At 40.4% G+C, this 20,124-nt stretch overlaps 1 protein-coding gene across 2 annotated transcripts in view; it reads right to left on the reverse strand.

Annotated features, from left to right (window-relative positions):
• Positions 1 to 20,124, reverse strand: part of LOC122562082 (phosphoinositide 3-kinase regulatory subunit 6-like) — a 95,626-nt gene that overhangs the window by 56,837 nt on the left and 18,665 nt on the right. The window contains exons 2-4 of one of the 2 annotated variants that reach the window (XM_043714584.1): positions 6,633 to 6,804; positions 3,174 to 3,266; positions 295 to 402 (exon numbers count right to left, since the gene is read on the reverse strand). In XM_043714584.1, coding sequence (XP_043570519.1) covers positions 295 to 402; positions 3,174 to 3,266; positions 6,633 to 6,645 — 214 coding nt within the window. In that variant the 5' untranslated portion in view covers positions 6,646 to 6,804. The remainder of the gene's footprint in view (positions 1 to 294; positions 403 to 3,173; positions 3,267 to 6,632; positions 6,805 to 20,124) is intronic. The other variant, XM_043714585.1, reaches the window with a different exon arrangement.

The raw sequence follows: 20,124 nt of genomic DNA on the forward strand, positions 1-20,124 counted from the left end.
GCATGGATTCTCCTGCAGCACTGATCCTGCACTGCCCTGGAAGGCAGCCAAATCAAATTGTAAGTCAGCTCAGTAAAAAAGGAGCAGTGTAGTAATCTGACTGTGATTGCCACTCCTTGGAAGATTCAGCCCATTCTTAAATGAAAAAAAACGATGAAATGACTGTCAATCAAATATCAGTTTTGTTATACTTTGGAATGGCTTATTAACCAGTCATCTGCGAGACTGGATCTAAGCAACTATTATTTAACCAGTGATCTTGAAGGACCTGCCTCGACATCACAGATCCCCTACCTCGACTGCTTGAGCCTCCCGGGGGTCTTTGGTCCAGTTCCCGTACAATGGCCTTTACACTGCGCTGAATGTCAGCCTCAGCAGTTGTTGCTGAACTGGGGCTTCCAGCTAAACAAATAAAAGAAGAAGGTACGTTTCACCAAGACATTTCATAAACACTGGCTCTCAACATCTCCAGTCTCCATGGTCTTAAGAAACAGTCTGATAGAATATTTTCTCACAGGTTGGTTTATTCCTACATTTTCTCATTTGGGATTGGAAGCAGCAGTGGGTTAATGATTAAGAAAACAATAATGAGGGACAAGTACTGAGGCAGACAAAATTGGGGATAAAAAGAAGAAAATGAAAAGGGAACAAGGCAAACAGTAAGAGAAAGAGCAGAAGAGAAACACAAAAACCAAAAGTAAAGCCTCAAAGTGAGACAAATTGGTAGCAGAAGAGTGAAGACAGAAACTGAGAAAGACTCTAAATTTAAGAGCAAAAGTATGTATGAGGACAAATACAAATAAAGAAATAGCACTGGATTTTCAAATTTGGAGTCAAGAGTTAGCCAGGCACCGAATGCTGCTGATAATTCAAGGACGTACTTCAAGTTTCAAAGTGAGGTGGAGGAGAGAAGCACATTCACCTCTAACTCCACCCTAAATCCTCCGAGGTTTTATTTAATGAGATAGGGAGGTAGGGAGTAGAATTTTCAAAAGTGAATTTGGTATGTTTGAACAGTCCAATGCACATTAATACACAGCCATCTGAGTCAGAGTGGAACAAAAGAAATTCCTTTTATGATTTGAAATGCTGGACAATCTTCCATCAGATGGTATGCACTACATCTGATTTGCCTGCTAGATGTTTTCTAAAGGGTGTATGCTGCTATCCCTGCTAGATATTGCTGCTCTCTGCGATAAGGCGGGGCAAGTCCTAGCGTGTCACAGTGTGCTATTTTCACTTGTGACATGTTGCCAGCTCCTGGTAATACTGTGCACTGTTAACTGGGTGCCCAGCTCATCACCCACCTGAACTGGGCACTTCAGTTAATGTGTGGGGTCAGGACCCTGAAGTTATTCAGGTATCAGATTCCCAAACCTGCTCTGAAAAGCAGTCCCAAGAGTTAGTTTCTAAATTATTTTTGATACATTCATACTGCTCTAGTTACATTTGAAGTCGCTTGAGGATGTGAGAGTTTTGTCAGTTGCACTGATTTTTCTTTGCACATCATTAATTATGTAGTTCACCAGTGGTTCTCGTGCTGGTTCGAAGTTACGAGCTCCTGTATTCTGGAACATTCTGTGTCAGTGATGATGCCACAGTGAGATAACAAAAGAGACCCAACTGAAAACTTACCCATTTATGTAATCAAATGGATTTATTCATAAAAGTGTGAAGTAATAATGGGGCTAACATTTTTCTATTGTGAATAGAGACACGTCAAATAAATATGATTCATAGTTGTCTTCCCTGTCAAGGAAAATGTGAAACAGGGTGAGAGATTGCTTCTCCAACCTCCTATGCAGGAACTTGTTAGTTACAACACAGGACTCAGCTTCTCCATAAGAGCAGTTTCAGATGATAGGATTTACAATTTCTTCACGATGGGTCCTTCAATAATCAGCGTGTGAAGTGAAAGGCACCGATAATCCGTATGACTGAGAATTAGGTATATTTCTACATTGAATTGCAACATGAAAAACTAACCATTTGAACCAACAACTCTAAATGTTCTTGGTGAAGCAATGATTTCAGCAAAAGCTGAAAGGGTCTGAATCCTCAAAGTGTTGTGAACGGTTTAGACATGCTAAAGAGTTGAGTGTTTGTACGAGGAGGACCAGACCATGGACCAAATGCATTGGTCGGTCAGTAGAAAAGGAACACTGGGAGGTTATGTCATCAGGACTGTCATGACTTGAGTGACAGAGGGTTCATGGTGATGTGTCTGTCAAATTGACTGTATCTGGAGACCCTGGGTAGAATATGTCTGCTGAGTGAAAGCAATTGAGAATTGCCAAATCTATTAAATGGGTTAAATGAGAGATACATTGTAAAGGATAATGTGTTAGAGAACTTGGGAACTGCACACTTGGGAGTGATGAGGGGGATTAGGATCTTGTACAAACTACTTAAAGTGAAATTTACTTTTGGAATTTAAACATCCCCCTTGTTAATTATTATTTGAATTATGTCCATTTTGGTTTGGTTGTTACAGTAAAAGTTTGAAGAATTGATATTTTGTTTTTATGTTATTTCTGTTGTTTCACAGGGATTCCTTTCTTTCAAAGAGTTATGTCTCTGGAGATGGTGATGCTCTTCCAAATTGTGCCATTAGGTTAGTTCAGCTCACTTGTTGTAGACTTGTCAATCAATGGCATTAGTCTGCTTCTGCATATTCTGCTTTATCCCTTCATATTTGTACACTGACTAATATCTGTCCAGTACTCAACTCAGAGGTTATCTGGACTCTGATAGGGACCTCAATTTCTTTCCTTTAGAAGAGATTCTTGTCATTGGGTGGCACAGTGGTTAGCACTGCTGCCTCACAGCACCAGAGCCCCGGGTTCAATTCCCGCCTCAGGCGACTGTCTGCGTGGAGTTTGCACATTCTCCCTCTGTCTGTGTGAGTTTGCGCCGGGTTCCTCCCACAATCTAAAAATGTGCAGGTTAGGTGAATTGGCCATGCTAAATTGCCCGTAATGTGGGGTGAATGTGTCAGTGTGGACTCGTTGGGCCGAAGGGCTTGTTTCCACACTGTAAGTAATCTAATCTAAAAATTTGAATTGCCTCAAAACCTTTGCTATGGGGCCTCCTGTAAAGGCCACAAGTGTGTGTCTGTTGACATGAATCTTTTAGCTGACATGATTAATAATGTGCACATTCATGTCACTTACCCCTGATACTTGTGCAGTTTTCTGACAACAACCCCATGTCTGCAGCATCTTTTCTCACCCACACTGCTGCAATGTTTTTCATTGGGCTCCTCACTGCAACAAGTGTCAATCAGAAATAATTTCATAAATTTAAAAACCCAGAGTAGAAGAATACCATTAACTCCTTGGTCATTCATTGATCTTTCTGGATGAAATTTTGTTGTGGCATTGTCAGCTGGACAGACATATCAATCAGGCAGTGGCGAGGGCATCAATGGGTCTTCACCCAGAATCAAGGCAATCACCTCAGCCAGAGGACCAAATCTTCTGTCCTTGCTGGTGCTGTGCTTGGTTACAGGAAGGGCATGTTATAATTGGCCAGCAGCTCTGGTTGCTAGCAGCACAACTGGAAGGACATTCTTCAAAATCTGGAATCTTGGAGGATGAGACCAATGTAAGTAATATTTAGTTGGGCAGGTGAGGGTGGATTGGTCTGTCAGATTCGGGTTGTGAGAAGATGGGTGCATAGTAAATGAAAGTAAGGGGAAGCATATTGCTGTTAGCAGGAACACCCTCTTCCAGATGTCCAGTCACTCATAAGGCATTGACTACCTTTGATTGAGGAAACACCAACAATCCTCAACGTAACGAGTGACACTCGCAGTGTCATAAGGCATGCCACATTCAGAGCAACCCTCCTGCAGCTGGGTTATTGCCAGCAATGATAGAATGAAGCCTTTAAGCAGCCACTAATTTCACTTCTGGTCTGAATTAGTGACGGAGGTGGCAAGGCAGTGGAGTTCAGGTGTGACACCATCCTGCCTAATTACATGCTCTTTCCATCCTTCAGATTTACCAGAAGATTCAATGTACTATATTAGGGACAATAATTTTGTAAGTCTTCCATAAACACAATCAGGCAGTATTCTATATCTCTTTATAGCCTTCAAACATCATGATTTCCCTTTCACAAGCAAAAGGAAGCATACAATGGTACAAAATACATTAGGAGACCATTCTGCCTCTGTCAGTTCTTTGAAAGATTTATCCATTTAGTCCACACCCCTGCTCTTTCCCCACAATCTTGAAGTATTTCCTCTTCAAGTATTTATTCAATTTCTTTTTGAAAATTACCGTTGGGGGAAGGGTGGTGGCATAGTAGTAATGTCACTGGACTTTTCTGATGGCGGGCTTATGCCCGAAACATTGACTCTCCTGCTTCTAGGATGCTGCCTGATCTGCTGTGCTTTTCCAGCACCACACTTTTCGACTCTGGTAATTAGAGACCCAAGGACCATCAAATCCTATCATGGAAGCTGGTCGTTTTAAAGAATAACACTGTTCTATAAAACTATTTGATGACAATGAAACTATAACAGATTGCTGTTGAAAACAAACCCATCTAGTTCATTAAAGTTCAAGAACGGTAACCGACGATGTTTGGCCTACAATATCCACAGCAATTTAAGTGACTCTTAGTTATGTTCTGAAATGGCCAACAAGGGATGGGCAATAAATCCTGGAGTTGCCAGTGACACCCGCATATCACCTGGAGTACTGTGTGCAGTTCTGGTCTCCAAATTTGAGGAAACACATTCTGGTTATTGAGGGAGTGCAGCGTAGGTTCACGAGGTCAATTCTTGGAATGGCAGGACTACCTTACACTGAAAAACTGGAGCGACTGGGCTTGTATACCCTTGAGTTTAGAAGACTGAGAGGGGATCTGATTGAGACATATAAGATTATTAAAGGATTGGACACTCTGGAGGCAGGAAACATGTTTCCGCTGATGGGTGAGTGCCGAACCAGAGGACACAGCTTAGAAATATGGGGTAGACCATTTAGGACAGAGATGAGGAGAAACTTCTTCACCCAGAGAGTGGTGGCTGTGTGGAATGCTCTGCCCCAGAGGGCAGTGGAGGCCCAGTCTCTTGATTAATTTAAGAAAGAGTTGGATAGAGCTCTCAAGGAAAGTCGAATCAAGGGTTATGGAGATAAGGCAGGAACAGGCTACTGATTAAGGATGATCAGCCATAATCATATTGAATGGTGGTGCAGGCTCGAAGGGCAGAATGGCCTACTCCTGCACCTATTGTCTATTGTCTATTAAAAGAGGAATTACTGTAAATAAAGAATAAACTGGTTCCACCACTTCTTCAAATAGTGCATTCCAAAACATAAAGAACAACAGAGGATTACTAAGAAGGAAATACGCAGAGAAAAAATGAGGTATGAAGGTAAACTGGCCAAAAATATAAAGGAGGATAGTAAAAGCTTTTTTAGGTATGTGAAAGGCAAAAAAATGGTTAAGACTAAAATTGGGCCCTTGAAGACAGAAACGGGAATATATTATGGGGAACAAAGAAATGGAGAAGGAATTGAATTGGTACTTCAGATCTGCGTTCACTGGGGAAGACACAAGCAATCTCCCTGAGGTAACAGTGGCTGAAGGACCTGAACTGAATTCCCACAGTAGGGCTTCCCATAGGTGGACATGGGGACACTCACTCGGGGGATCATCGGCTGAGATTTTGGGATACCAAAGTTCTGAAGCAGCAATGGCCACCATGGACTAAATTTAAAACTGCTGGACCCAGGTTGCAAACGTTCTCTTAACATACAGCAGGTCCCTCGTACCATTCAGAAGTAACCCAGACTCCTTACACTCCAATATGCCCCATCTTTGGTATCTTTCATCCAAGTAGGAGTCATTAATCACTGTCTTCAAAATGAATCAACTGAGGTGTTTTGGATTCTACAACTATGAACATACAAACATATGAACACGAAACAAGACTAGGTTCCTCAGCCCTTCAATCTTGCTCCACTGTTCAATAAAATCCATGCTGGTCTGATTTAACTTCAACTTTATATTCCTGTATGCCTCGATCGTCTTTCATTCCTTCAGTAATCAAGAATATATCTACTACTGCATTAAAATATTTAAAAATTCTCTATCCAGTGGTATTTGAGGAAGGGAATTCCAAAGACGCTCAACCCTCAGAGAGAAAAATAATCTTTTCCTCATTTGAGTCTTAAATTGATGGCCTCTTACTTTTATACTATGACCCCTAATTATAGATTCTCTCTCAAGAGGAAATATCCTTTCAAAATCCACTTGGTCAAGTCCCTCAGGACTTTATGTCTCAATTAAGCCACTTCTGATTCTTCTAAACACCAGAGGATACAGGCCTAGCCAGTCTAGCCTTTGCTTATAATGCAATCTGCTAATTCCAGATATTAGGATAGTGTATCTTCTCTGAACTGCTTCCAATGCATTAGCAGCAACCAGTACTGTACACAGTAGGAAGGTAGCACAGAACACAACAAAAACAGAGAACTTTATAAATTTTGAAGGGATTGACAGTTTGATGAAAATTAACAAATCACATTTCTGACAGTAAGCAACTTAGTTTCTGCAAATAGAAAGAACTAGATGCAGTGTGGGGAATTTCAACACAAAACTTAATAAGAGCAAACCTTTTGGTTCCATTGTTGCTTAAGTGTTCAAGTGATGCTTAGTGTCTTTAATGGGATGGAACAGCAACATCCAAGAGATCAGCCAGGACAAAAGCCTGGTTTCCTGATTATTCTATTAATTCTGATGATGGATTTCGATGATATCTACATATTTTTTGTCACCATTTGTAGCCTACAAAATAAACATAAAAACAATTTTATATTGTGCAGTCTAATTAATCTGTGTAAGAAAGTTCATCTGTTAACACCACATGCACAGCTTTAGTAGTCAATACCATAATTTCACGTGAATGGCTTCTTAAAAATGCACTTTTTCAAACGATTTACAATATCATAACAATCACAACCAGCCTATGGCAAAAATTGGATACTTTTGCTCTGAAATATCTTATAAAATCTACTATATGGTCTGAGCTGTACAGTTGATGCAGGAAGCTGGAGGTGGAAAGTGGAAGCAACAAGCACCACATGTGGTTTGTGCAGAGGTGTATGCAAAAAATAAATTCACTGCGTCACTGTAGCAGTTCTTCAATATCTAGAAAAGCATTAAGTATTGCAAAGAAATGATGCAAGACAGTAGCTTTCTTTCATTTAAAATGATTGAAAACAGGATGGATTTTTCAATAATTAAACAACAGATTGGTAATTATCAATTAAAAATCTAAAGCATATTTTTAAATGAACCAAAATGTACAGCAGTTTGCAATTTTCCTCTCCGAACCTCAATATTTATTTTAGCTTTAGTGTTTGCTGTCTGTTCTAAATCCTTTGTATATACAGACTTCCCTTTTCCTAAAATTTTCCTTTAAATAAATAAAATAGGTGTGACTCTCCTCTTCGAATCCAGAGGAAATTAGAAAAAGGTGACACTTGATGAGGATGGAAAACTGAAGCAATGAGGCCTACTACATGGTCACGGTCTCACTTGCATTTCCTTGCCCTACCTCCATTGCTACTGCTGCTGACCACCGCTTTTTAACTTGTGGTGCAGCTTTGCCTTCTACTAAATTATCCATTCAAACAATGTTCCCACACTTCCCAGGGATGACACAGGGATTCACCTACATCAAGGAACATAGCCTTGGAGTGGCCTCCATTCTGACCAACACTTAGTCAACAGTATCCATGGCTTTTGTCACTGGATAGATCTTCTGGGGCTTACCTGGGCAGCTAAAGACACAGCAATCTCTTCTGATCCAACATCAGAAGCAGTTTCACTTCATCCAGATTACTTACCAGATAATATGAACACCTTCTTAGCAGCTGGAAACCTTATACGCATACCTGATGGACCATCACCAGAAAATAGGTTGGACTCTGGTGCTAGCAAAGTGGTTTGCCAGATGTCACTGGAGAATTCTGGCCAATGGTTTTACTTAGTTGAATATTAGCTTTAAAGATTGATATTCCAGTCAATTATAAGCTTATATGTGAAAGGTGACGGCTGCCTTTTCAACAAATCTTATGTGTGGCAGTCACACATAAATCCATAGAAAAATAAACTCAATCAAAATTCAATTTTGACCGGACAGTTCTAAAGCCATCATAAAGGTATTGAGAATGGAAATGGGCACATAGTCAAGAGATTGCAACATCTGCTTTTACACCAACAAGCAGCAATGAGAAATGAAAGCCATTACAGTATAGATAAGCAAAAGGGCTGGCTTAAAGAGACAAATGGCCTGCGTACACCCAATTAAGCATGAATAACAGACAGTCCACTACATTTTCTCAATTTCCTAGCACATTCTCCTAGCATTCTTCCCCAGATTCTGAAAATGCAATATCTGAAATAATAAACTAAATTGTGATATTTGCAGATAATTTCACTATGTGAGGCCTGATTGAAATTAAATCATACATTCTGAACCAGTGAACCAAGATGTAGAAGTTGAATTCTCTTTACCACAAATACTGTTTGTTAATAGTCTTCAACAACTGTATCTAAATGTTATTAATTTAAACAGGATTAACATTTACTGTTTCTAAAAACAAATATTGCAGAACATATTAGGCCAGTAGATCCATATAGTCAGATTGCAATCGTATCAATGCTAAACAACTTCAAAAAAAAGAACAAGAAATGTCTGTTTGAACCAATTCCTCTATTCTTTCTGTATATACAGAGGAAGAAAGAAGACAGAAAAGAAAGGGAAAAGAGAAAGGAAAGAATCCATACCATGGAAACAGATTCTGAGCTGAGCTATTTTCAAATATACACTTTTGCTTCTTGCAGTCAATAGTGTTGACATGTAAATCTTCTGACTAGTCCTCACTCCTCCAAAGTGACAGTTTGTGCCTCAGTTATCTGAAGGCCCCTTCTGCTTCCCAGTATTCAATGTTTTCTTCTGTTAGCATTTAGAGTCATAGAGTCATAGAGATGTACAGCCCGGAAACAGACCCTTCAGTCCAACTCATCCATGCCAACCAGATATGCCAACCCAATCTAGTCCCATTTCCCAGCATTTGGCCCATATCCCTCTAAACCCTTCCTATTCATATACACATCCAGGTGCCCTTTAAATGCTGTAATTGCAATAGCTTCCACTATTTCCATTGGCAGCTCATTCCGTACATGCACCATCCTCTGCTTGAAAACAATTGCCCCTTAGGTCCCTTTTATATCTTTCCCCTCTCACTCTGAACCTGTTCCCTCTGGTTCTGGATTCCCCCACCCCAGGGAAAAGACCATGTCTATTTATCCTATCCATGCCCCTCATGATTTTATAAACCTTTAAGGTCACCTCTCAGCCTTCGACACTCCAGGGAAAAAAGCCTTAGCCTATTCAGCTTCTCCCGAAAGCTCAAATCCTCCAACCCTGGCAACATCCTTATGTCTTTTCTGAATCCTTTCAAGTTTCACAACATCCTTCCAGTAGGAAGGAGACCAGAAATGCATGCAATATTCTAAAAGTGGCCGAACCAACGTCCTGTTAAGCCCAACATGACCTCCCAACACCTATACTCAATGCTCTGACCAACAAAGGAAAGCATTCCAAACACCTATTTCACTATCCTATCTACCTGAGACTCTACTTTCAAGGAATTATGAACCTGCACTCAAAGGTCTCTTTGTTCAGCAACACTCCCCAGGACCTCACCATTAAGTGTATAAGTCCTGCTCCGATTTGCTTTCCCAAAATGCAGCACCTTACATTTACTTAAATTAAACTCCATCTGCCACTCCTCAGCCCATTGGCCCATCTGATCAAGAGCCCATTGTACTCGGAGGTAACCTTCTTCACTGTCCACAATTCAGCTTACAGTTTTGTTTCAGTTATTATGATACTCTTCCTCTATTCCCAAGTTGAACTCTGCTGGTTTTCATGGATCTTAATTTATTCCCAGGCACATTTCAATCACCCTATCTTGAAGCTTTTTTCAAAACATGAAACCTTTGCTGTGACATTATTACATGCTTCATGCACATGTTGCCATACACATTAGGAACTATAAGCTGGCTTCACCCATCATGAAAAAGCACTGGAAATTGTGTAGTCCACTAGAATTACAATATCAGAGAATCTTTTAATGCTTAAGGATGCCAGTTGGCCGACCATGCCGATGCTAAGTCTTTTAAAATGAGTTTAGTTTAGACACAGAATCCTGCTTTCAGTCAACAATCCTGTAAATGCAACATCCTCAAAAAAAATCCTCTTCTCACTCTTGCTGTTGATATTAAATTTATGACCATTTGTTATTGGCCCAGTTCCCCAAGGAAATAGCTTTTTCAAATCTACTTCATTAAAACTTCTCATCATCTTGAAAACCTCTGGATGACAACATCTTGACTTTTTCTGTTCCAAGGAGAGGAGCCCTATTGTTTGCAAACTGTTTTCAAACTAGAGTACCGTCATTTTCATTGCATCCTGGTAAACCACCTCTGCACCCTTGTTACAACCACTGCATTTTTCCTGAAATGCTTAGAATTATCTGCAACAATCCAGCTGTGACCCTAACGGAAATTTATAAAGTTTAGTATGATCCCTTTGCTTTCCTAACGTTTGACAATATTTATAAACTCAAGTGGCCCATATGCTTTTTATTAACCAACTTAATAACTTGAATTGCCACCTTAAAAGGTTTACATATAGTCAACAAAGTTTTTTTTTCATCTATATTTATCAAACCTGTGCCATTTATAATACACTATTTCTAGATTATTTGGTTCACAATTCTCGACATTCAATTCCATTTGCCATGCTTCTGCCCATACCATCCTGAAGACTTCAAGTGCCTTCCTTACTATATGCAAAGTTGTGTTTTGTAGCATTGAGAATGTCAGAGAATGGAAGGTAGGTGTGTGGGTGTTAACACAACACTCATGTGCTACATCCCTTGCCTTCCTTTTTATCTTACTCTACTGTTCATTAAATGTCAGCAAAATACATGCTGAAGTGATATAGGTTTGATTCAAAATGTGTTCAAAGTACCAACATTGTAATCTTTCACTAGATCGATCTCAAGAAGAACGTATCCTGGCATATTTACCCCTATCAACACTCACATCAGGTAGCGTCGCTGACTGTTCGCCTCTTAAGCACCAACTTAGATACATCTATGTAGGAGATTTAAATACTGAGCAGTAGGGAGGTCATTGAAGTACACCATATTAGTCATCATGGAGTTCCAGTGGCTGAGGAGGAGAGCATTTGTTGCCCAGAGAAACTATTTGCAATGTGCTTTAATCCAGAAGTCTAGGAAGGTAGATCTCATGGATTCTGCTTTTACAAGAATGCTTTCTAATAACATAGGGTACCTTACTGGAATGTAATAGATGTTTGTTTAGCTTCCAAGTAGTTGTTAATGTATCTCTGGATAATTCTTGTTGCATCGTATTCCAGATGAGATACTGATTACAATCTTGCATTTTTGATCGGCGAACAAGCTCCAAAATTAATTTCAAACCACCAATGAGGGATCTTTTAACTACAATTATAGGCCAACTGCTTCATTTGATTTTTGTAACACGCTCATTAACTTTGTCAAGGTCTAGCAATGGGTTTCCAGATTAACCTTTCAAGGAAGTATTGTTTACTGGTTAAGCAATGTTCTCAAATGTTTTCTCTTATATAGTTTTGATGATATAATGGATTCTGAAGTGCAAATATTTAGATCAAATCTGCTTTTAATACTGCTTTTCAAACAAGGTTCTCAATTTTTTTATCCTCCCTTCTTAAGATGATTTGGAAATGCCGGTGTTGGACTGGGGTGTACAAAGTTAAAAATCACACAACACCAGGTTATAGTCCAACAGGAAGCTAGTGAACTTCCAATTAAACCTGTTGGACTATAACCTGGTGTTGTGTGATTTTTAACTTCTTAAGATGGAATATGTCAACATTCAAGCCTCATGTTCATTTGTTTTGACTTAGGATATGATTTCTTCCACAAGTTCTTTCTTCGAATTCAAATAACAGATAGTGGAATAGTTTCCTTTCTTCTGTTGTTTCTTCACTGCATTATGATTTGAATTGAGGTTTTCAAATAGCCAAAATTCTCACAGTAATGATATTCAAACTTCAAACAAAAACTTAGATGCAAACAAGTGATTGAGCAATGCTGGTTGCCCCAGTAACCGGTAACTCTCTAGCAGTACAGCAGCAGTATATATCTCAAACATTACTTTGGCAGCAGTAGCTGATATGTATCTGCCTTCTTATCAGCAATTTCCTCTATACTGAGTCTGCCTTCAAACTGTGGGCAAAATAATCAAATGCATCATTGAGAAACCCGCCAATGTCAGATCATTTCTTCAGTTCTGCTACAAACTGAAACATATTTATTATCAATTTGCATTACCTTGAACAGTTTTGTGAATGGCAAGTGGATTCATGTTCATACATTCTAAGTCTACTTGAATTAACTTCTCGTAAAGTTTGTCTTTAGAGGTGGGCAGGAACAATCTGATCCTCATTGTATGCATTTACAGACAAAGCTTCACTACTTTCAGCACTGATTGCAAGTTCACTTGCCTTAAGGTAAAAGCCAATGCCTTTCATGTAGTTACTCCTGCTCAACCTTATTTGATGCTCACTGATTGCACCAACTAATAGCATTGTGATAAAAAAAATGTTTTGGTGATGAATAGTGTTGATTAGATGGGGAATAACTAAATAATATGATAAACTTTCTCAGCAGTTCTAGGCAGAATCTCAGAATGCATGATTGCAGTGATATTGTGTCCGAGAGTCACCGAGGAATATACTTGAATAGGTAAGTCTGTTCAGTTGAGCCATCTTGATCAGGGAAGGGAGAATTACATAAAAACGTAATACGTTGTAAAGTGACCATTGAAGAAAAATTATTCCTTGACCACGTGAAGTTAGAGTTGCAGGCAGCCAGAAATCTCAAGCTTATACAAGTTTCGAAGGCTATGGATCCACCATCACAAGATCATCAAGGCTGATACCTCTGTGAAGTACTAAGGCAATGTTGCCTTGGAAGGAGCACAATCCCTCAGAGCAGATATTAATCCAGCTCCACATCTATACATTCAGATGGAAATTAAAGACTGCACTGTACAAAGGAGAATTAAAGGATTCAGCTTAGATTATCCCTCAACCATATACAGCAGTTTGAGAGATCATCCAGTGTAAATTGGATAATGATTATCACAGCTTGGAAGTGTATTGTTGTTTGCGAATCACTTTGCAATATTCTTGAGAATGTGAAAAGATTTAACTTATCTATCATGTATTTACATATACTTCATAAATCTTAGTATCGATGATCAAAATTATTTCCAAGTGTGTTTAGTTCAAAATATTGTGAACCCAGGAATGACACACTGTTTTCGTAAAGGAGTACAGCTCGAAAGAATGCTTAGTAATCTCTAGCCCAATGGCACCTCATTCACCATCTTAAACATGCACTCATTGACACACAATGGTGGCATATGTTCCACCTACAAGATGCACTGCAGTAACTCACTATGTCTCTTACGATCGCATTTATAAAACCCACAACCTCCACCACCTAAAACAGTGAGGGTAGGAGATGTCTGAGAACACAACCACCCAAAAGTTCCCCTCCAAACCGCACAGCATTCTAACTGGAATCAATTACAACTCTTTCACTGTCAATAGTTCAAAATCAAATTAACATTGAGAGTGTACCTATCCCCCATTTTCCTGACTGATTGATACTTCAGAACTACAAAGTTGAAAAAGTATCTTTCACTTTTATTCAGTTTTAAACTCACTGCAGAAGCTTATATCCAATGAAATGCTCTGAAAATTTTGACGGCTGCAACAGATTCTACCACATCAGTCGAGATAATCCACAACTTTCTACAAGAAACTTCTCCGCCTTTCAGTGTTAATTGATCGATCCCTTATCCTGAAATTGTACCCCGACATTCCCCAGAGTGGAAACAACTTATCTGATCCAATGTATCAATCCCTTCAGAAACCTTTAAAATTCCATTCTTATTCTTCAAATTTCAGGAGGCAATTGTTCACTTTAGACAGCGTAGGATGCAATCCACCAGGTCAAGGGAATGTGTTGGGATTAATCCTTTAATGTTTCACCATAACTTTGCCATTAATTTCCCAAATCTGATTAGATTACTGCCTACTTTTGATAACAACCTGTGAGGACGGATGCATGCTACTTGCTCACTGCCCCTGCCACTTCCTCATTCCCTATAATAATTTCCCCTGTCTTTGTTTCAAAGGGAGCAATGTTTACTTTAGTATCCTCTTCCACTTTCCATATTTGTAAATGTTCTTAAGATCTGTTTTATTATTCTTGACTAGTATGCTCCCATATTCTATTTTTTTTCCACTTTTAATCAGCTTTTAGATGATCCTTTACTAATTTCTAAAGTATTTCGGATTCTCAGACATGCTGTTGTTCTTTGCATTCATATAAAGTTTCTTCTTTTAATCTAATGCACAATTACTGTATTGTTACAGTACAGAGGAAATCGTTCAGCCATGTCTGCATGGATTTCCTTCAGGTGCTCCGGTTTCCTCCCACAGTCCAAAATGTGCAGGTCAGGTGAATTGACCATCCTAAATTGCCCGTAGAGTTAGGTGAAGGGGTAAATGTAGGGGAATGGGTCTGGGTGGGTTGCACTTCGGCGGGTCGGTGTGGACTTGTTGGGCCGAAGGGCCTGTTTTCACACTGTAAGTAATCTAATCTAATCATTGCCCTGTTGTCCTTGATTATTTCAGTTGTGGGAACAGTTTCCCTCTGTCTGACAGTAAGTAAATGAGATTCCTCATGCCTAGAACCATTCTATGAATCTTCCAAAAATGAGGTGCCCAGAACTCAACACAATACTTCATGTAAGGCTGAACCAGTAGATTGGAAAAGTTTAATATACACTTTTGTACACTATTCCCTGATTAAATAACTTCTCCACTTACTCCAGCACCGTCAATGCCTTATACACAGATTAGATTAGATTAAATTAGATTACTTACAGTGTCAAAATGTCTCTTAAACATTGCTATTGTATAGGCCTCCACCACTTCCTCTGCTAGCGTCTTCCAGGCACTTACCATCGTCTGTTAAAAAACCTGCCTCTTAAATCTCCTTCAAACTTTCCTCCTTTTATCTTAAGCTTACATCCCCTAATAACTGACATTTCTACCTTGGAGAAAAAAAAACTCAGGTTCTCAATTTTGTAAATCTCTATCAGGTCACTCTCAACCTCTAATGTTCAAGTTGTACAGTCAGGATCATAGATATACAGCACGGAAACAGACCCTTCGATCCAACTCGTCCATGCTGATCATATATTCTAAACTAATCAAGTCCCATTTGCCAGAACTTGGCCCACATCCTTCAAAACCCTTCCTATTTATATACCCATCCAGATGTCTTTTAAAATGTTGTAATTGTACCAGCCTCTACCACTTCCTCTGGCAGCTCATTCCATACATGCACCACCCTCTGCATGAAAAAGTTGCCCCTTAGGTCCCTTTTAAATATTTTCCTCTCACCCTAAACTTATGTCCTCTAGTTCTGTAAACAAACTGAATTTATCCAATCTCTCCTCACAGCTAATACTTTCCAAAATAGGCAACCTCCTGGTAAATCTTTCCCATATCCTTTCCATAGCCTCTGGTCATATGGAGTGACCAGAACTGTACAAAATATTCCAAATGTGGCCTAACTAAAGTTCTATACAGCTGCAACATGACTTTCCAATTTGTATTTTCTATGTCCCAACTGATGAAGGCAAGCATGCTATATGGCTTCTTGACCACATTACCGACTTGTAATACCATTTTCTGAGATCTGTGGACCTGAACACCTGGATCCCTCCATACGTTAATGCTTCTAAGGGTTTTGCCATTTACTGTGTACTTCCCTCCTGCATTACACTTCCAAAGGGCAACACCGTGGGCTGAGAAGTTGCAGATGGAGTTTAATTCAGATAAATGCAAGATGCTGCATTTTGGGAAATCAAATCTTAGCAGGCCTCATATACTTAATGGTAAGATCCCAGGGAATGTTGCTGAACAAAGAGACCTTGGAATCAGATTGATAGTTCCTTGATAGTGGAGTCGTAGGTAGATAGGGTAGTGACGAAGGCGTTTGGTATGCTTTCTTTTATTGGTCAGAGTACTGAGTACAGGGGTTGGGAGGTCATGTTGCGGCTGTACAGGACATTGGTTAGGCCACTGTTGGAATATTGCGTGCAGTTCTGGTCCCCATTCTATTGGAAGGATGTTGTGAAACTTGAAAGGGTTCAGAAAAGATTTACAAGGATGTTGCCAGGGTTGGAGGATCTGAGTTACAGGGAGAGGCTGAACAGGCTGGGGCTGTTTTCCTGGAGTGTTGGAGGCTGAGAGGTGACCTTATAGAGGTTTACAAAATCATGAGGAACATGGATAGGATAAATAAACAAAGTCCTTTCCCTGGGGTGGGGGAGTCCAGAACTAGAGGGCATAGGTTTAGGGTGAGAGGAGAAAGATATAAAAGAGACCTAAGGGGCAACTTTTTCACGCAGAGAGTGGTACGTGTATGGAATGAGCTGCCAGAGGAAGTGGTGGAGGCTAGTATAACTGCCACATTTAAAAGGCATTTGGATGGGTATATGAATAGGAAAGGTTTGGAGTGATATGAGCCAGGTGGGACTAGAATGGGTTTGGAAATCTCGTCGGCATGGACGGATTGGACCAAAGGGTCTGTTTCCGTGCTGTACATCTCTATGACTCCACGACCTTGCAGTTGTTTAGATTAAGTTCTGTATGCCATTTCTCCGTCCAAGTCTCCAGCCAATCAATATCGTGCTGTATCTCTAGCAATCCTCATTATCCTCAGCAACTTCAATCTTTGTGTTGAAAAAGGTGAGCAAGGCTACAATGGTAAAATGGGAGAGGAAGTTGAGCGTATATGACCAATAAAGTCCCTTAACCAATATCCTGTTACATGTTCCCCAACCAGAACCTCTTCAACCCCTGTTCTTACACCATTTGCTTACTCATTCCCACACCCACCACTTCAGATACCTCATCCCAAAGGGAAGTATTTAATGCTGTCCTGGATGTGGTACTGGTGGCTCACAGTACTTTGCAGAAGGAATTGAGAGAGAGAGAGAGAGAGAGAGAGAGAGAGAGAGAGAGAGAGAGAGAGAGAGAGCAACAGCGAGGGAGAGAGAGAGCAACAGAGAGAGAGAGAGAGAGTTAGAGCACGAGAGAGAATGCAAGAGAGAGTGTGAGAGAGAGCAAGAGCGTGAGAGATTTAGAACACGAGAGAGAGACCGCGCAGGAAAGACAGAGAACGTAAGAGAGAGAGCACGAGAGAGATTGCATTTATGGCCAGAATTTTCCCTTTTGTAGTAATAGAGACATAGGGCTGTATAGCATGGAAACAGACCCTTCGGTCTAACTTGTCCATGCCGACCAGATATCCCAAAATTAATCTAGTCCCATTTGCCAGCATTTGATCCAAATTCTTCTTAAAATATGGCAGTTATTTTCTCATAAGGTGCTGCTTCTGCCATGGCACATGTTGAGTTATCTTGTGAGATTATCTATCATCCAGTTCATTTCACATTCAAATTAGTTCTGTGAAGACTTAATTTGCAAAGACCATGTTGTTGGCAGGTGAATATTGTCAGTTCTATTGCCACCTTCTTTGATCAAAAATTCCAGTGCCAATTGAAAGGTCACCCAGGCACCCCTTCACCCAGTGCAAATCAGGAACAGTGGCTCACTGATTCATGGATGCCTCATTGCTCCATACTGTCTGGGCCCTCTCATGGGTAAAAGGAGTCTTCCCATCAAACTCAGGTGGCCTGGGCCAAGTTCAGAGCCTCGGGAAAAACATAACTGCAGCAAGACACAGTACAGACGGTGCAGGAATGCCAACCTTCCCTGCCACCACCATTTCACAACACCCCCTCACCCCATGATCCATATTGTCTCGCTATTCTGTCCCATCCTCACTGATCTGCCATCAATATTTTCTTATCCTTAATCTTCCCTTCCTTAGCACATCGGCAATCATCATAGTCACTGAGGTCCCAAACCTTCCCCAGATGTCCCATTTACCCTGTGACTCCTCTACCCTCCCCAGTCAAAGCCATCTATATACTGAGGGTCCTCGACTTCCCTCAGGTTCATATGCTCCCTGACCCAATCTTCTAAATTGGAGACCACAACATCCAATGCCCAATTCCCTGTAACCATTTCCTCCACTTCAAAAGACACCCAAATGAGGCACAGACATGAACTGGCTTCAGTTTGGACAACATCCTGGACAGACCCTTCACCACCCCAGACAGGCTGCAGGCTAACAAGACCTAGAGTCAATACCACCACCCTTTTGGCTGATTGGAATACATTCTTCTCTTCACTGCTTTCATAATTCCATGCCTTCAGGCAATGCCGCTCTCTGTTTATTGCTTTATATGCCAGTCGGGACTGGACCACGACTATCTTGGTCCACTTGGACATGTCCACTATGTTTGGAGACGTTTGAGTGAGTGTAAGCAAAGAAATTTGCCTTTGAGTGATAAAGGACAGAGCAGCAAGTACTCACTTCCAAGGTGAATGAAGAAGTGCAGTTCACCAAGGTGCCTGCTTGCTTTTTGTAGTCAGGTTTCTGAAGTGTTGAGTTTCTTGATTAGGTGAAAGTTAAGTGAAGATGCCTTGTGAACTTAGGGACAGCTTCTGGCAAAAGGAGAAGAACAGGCCAAACAATGGTTTGTTTGTGAGGCCTGGCCTGGAGGCTAATATAGGGCTGAGCCTTGTTTAAACATATTCTAACAGACCAATCATCCTGAAGAACAGTAGTGTGCTTAAACAGATAGCAGAAAGTGGCTTGCTGTCTCTCCACTGATGCTGCCTGACCCACTATGATTTCTAACATTTTTTTGTTTTCAGAAGCACAAATTAGCTATTGATGAGTTCAGTAACTGGGAATTGGTTCTGGCGAATCTCCAGGTGACCCTATGTTCAAGCAGATGCAAGCTCTTAAATGCTAATTGAGACCTTGGGGGAAAAAAAATGATCAATTTATAAAGGCAGAATCAGAAACAAAGATTATTATAAAGCAATTTTTTTCTGAAGAGACAAGCTGGCCTGCTGACAGGACAGCAGGAAGATTTGAAAGCCTATTCTGCTAAACCAGCTTCAGGAAGCTTGAAGGGTAGAAAGCTGACTCAGAAGTTTTGCAGACTTTGGGTAAACTGCAAAGGTGACCCTGATCAATGTTTCAGGAAAACCACCAAGGGGTCCACATTTAAACCTGTGGAGCAATGCATCATGAAAGCTATTTAAATAATCTGGTCAGTTTGTTATTTTTCTTTTTATTTATCTCTTGATTGTGTTCGTCTGTCTGTCTTTTGTGGGAAGTGGTCTGAAAATACAGTTCTGAGTTTAAAGCATAGACCTCAGCTTACTTTGTTGTTTAATTGTTCCTCTGCTAAAGTTATTTAGTATTTAATAAATAGGTAAGTCTTTTGTTTGAGATACAAAACCAGTGTTTGGAGTTAATTATTCACAATGTCTGGGACTGGATATTCAAAAGTCTGGTTAGGAACCATTGGAGTAATTATTGGGGGTCTTCCTGTATTGCAAATAAAGAAGTAGAAAAGCTGATTTGGTTCTGCTATCTGTCTATCTCATTGATGTAACATTTGAAGTGTGTTACCACGGGTAGAAATCTTACATTTCCTACAAAACTGTTAGACTGGCGTTTGAAAACAAAATAAAATTTAAAAATATAAGAATCACATTGCAAAATGTTGGATGCAGGAGAAAGTGAGGACTGCAGATGCTGGAGACCAGAGCTGAAAATGTGTTGCTGGAAAAGCACAGCAGGTCAGGCAGCATCCAAGGAGCAGGAGAATCGACGTTTCGGGCATGAGCCCTTCTTCAGGAATGAGGAAAGTGTGCCAAGCAGGCTAAGATAAAAGGTGGGGCGGAGGGCGGTTGGAAATGTGATAGGTGGAAGGAGGTTAAGGTGAGGGTGATAAGGTGAGGGTGATAGGCTGGAGTGGGGGTGAGGGCGGAGAGGTCAGGAAGAA

Source organism: Chiloscyllium plagiosum, chromosome 24 (assembly GCF_004010195.1).
Source record: "Chiloscyllium plagiosum isolate BGI_BamShark_2017 chromosome 24, ASM401019v2, whole genome shotgun sequence".
NCBI classification, from domain to species: domain Eukaryota; kingdom Metazoa; phylum Chordata; class Chondrichthyes; order Orectolobiformes; family Hemiscylliidae; genus Chiloscyllium; species Chiloscyllium plagiosum.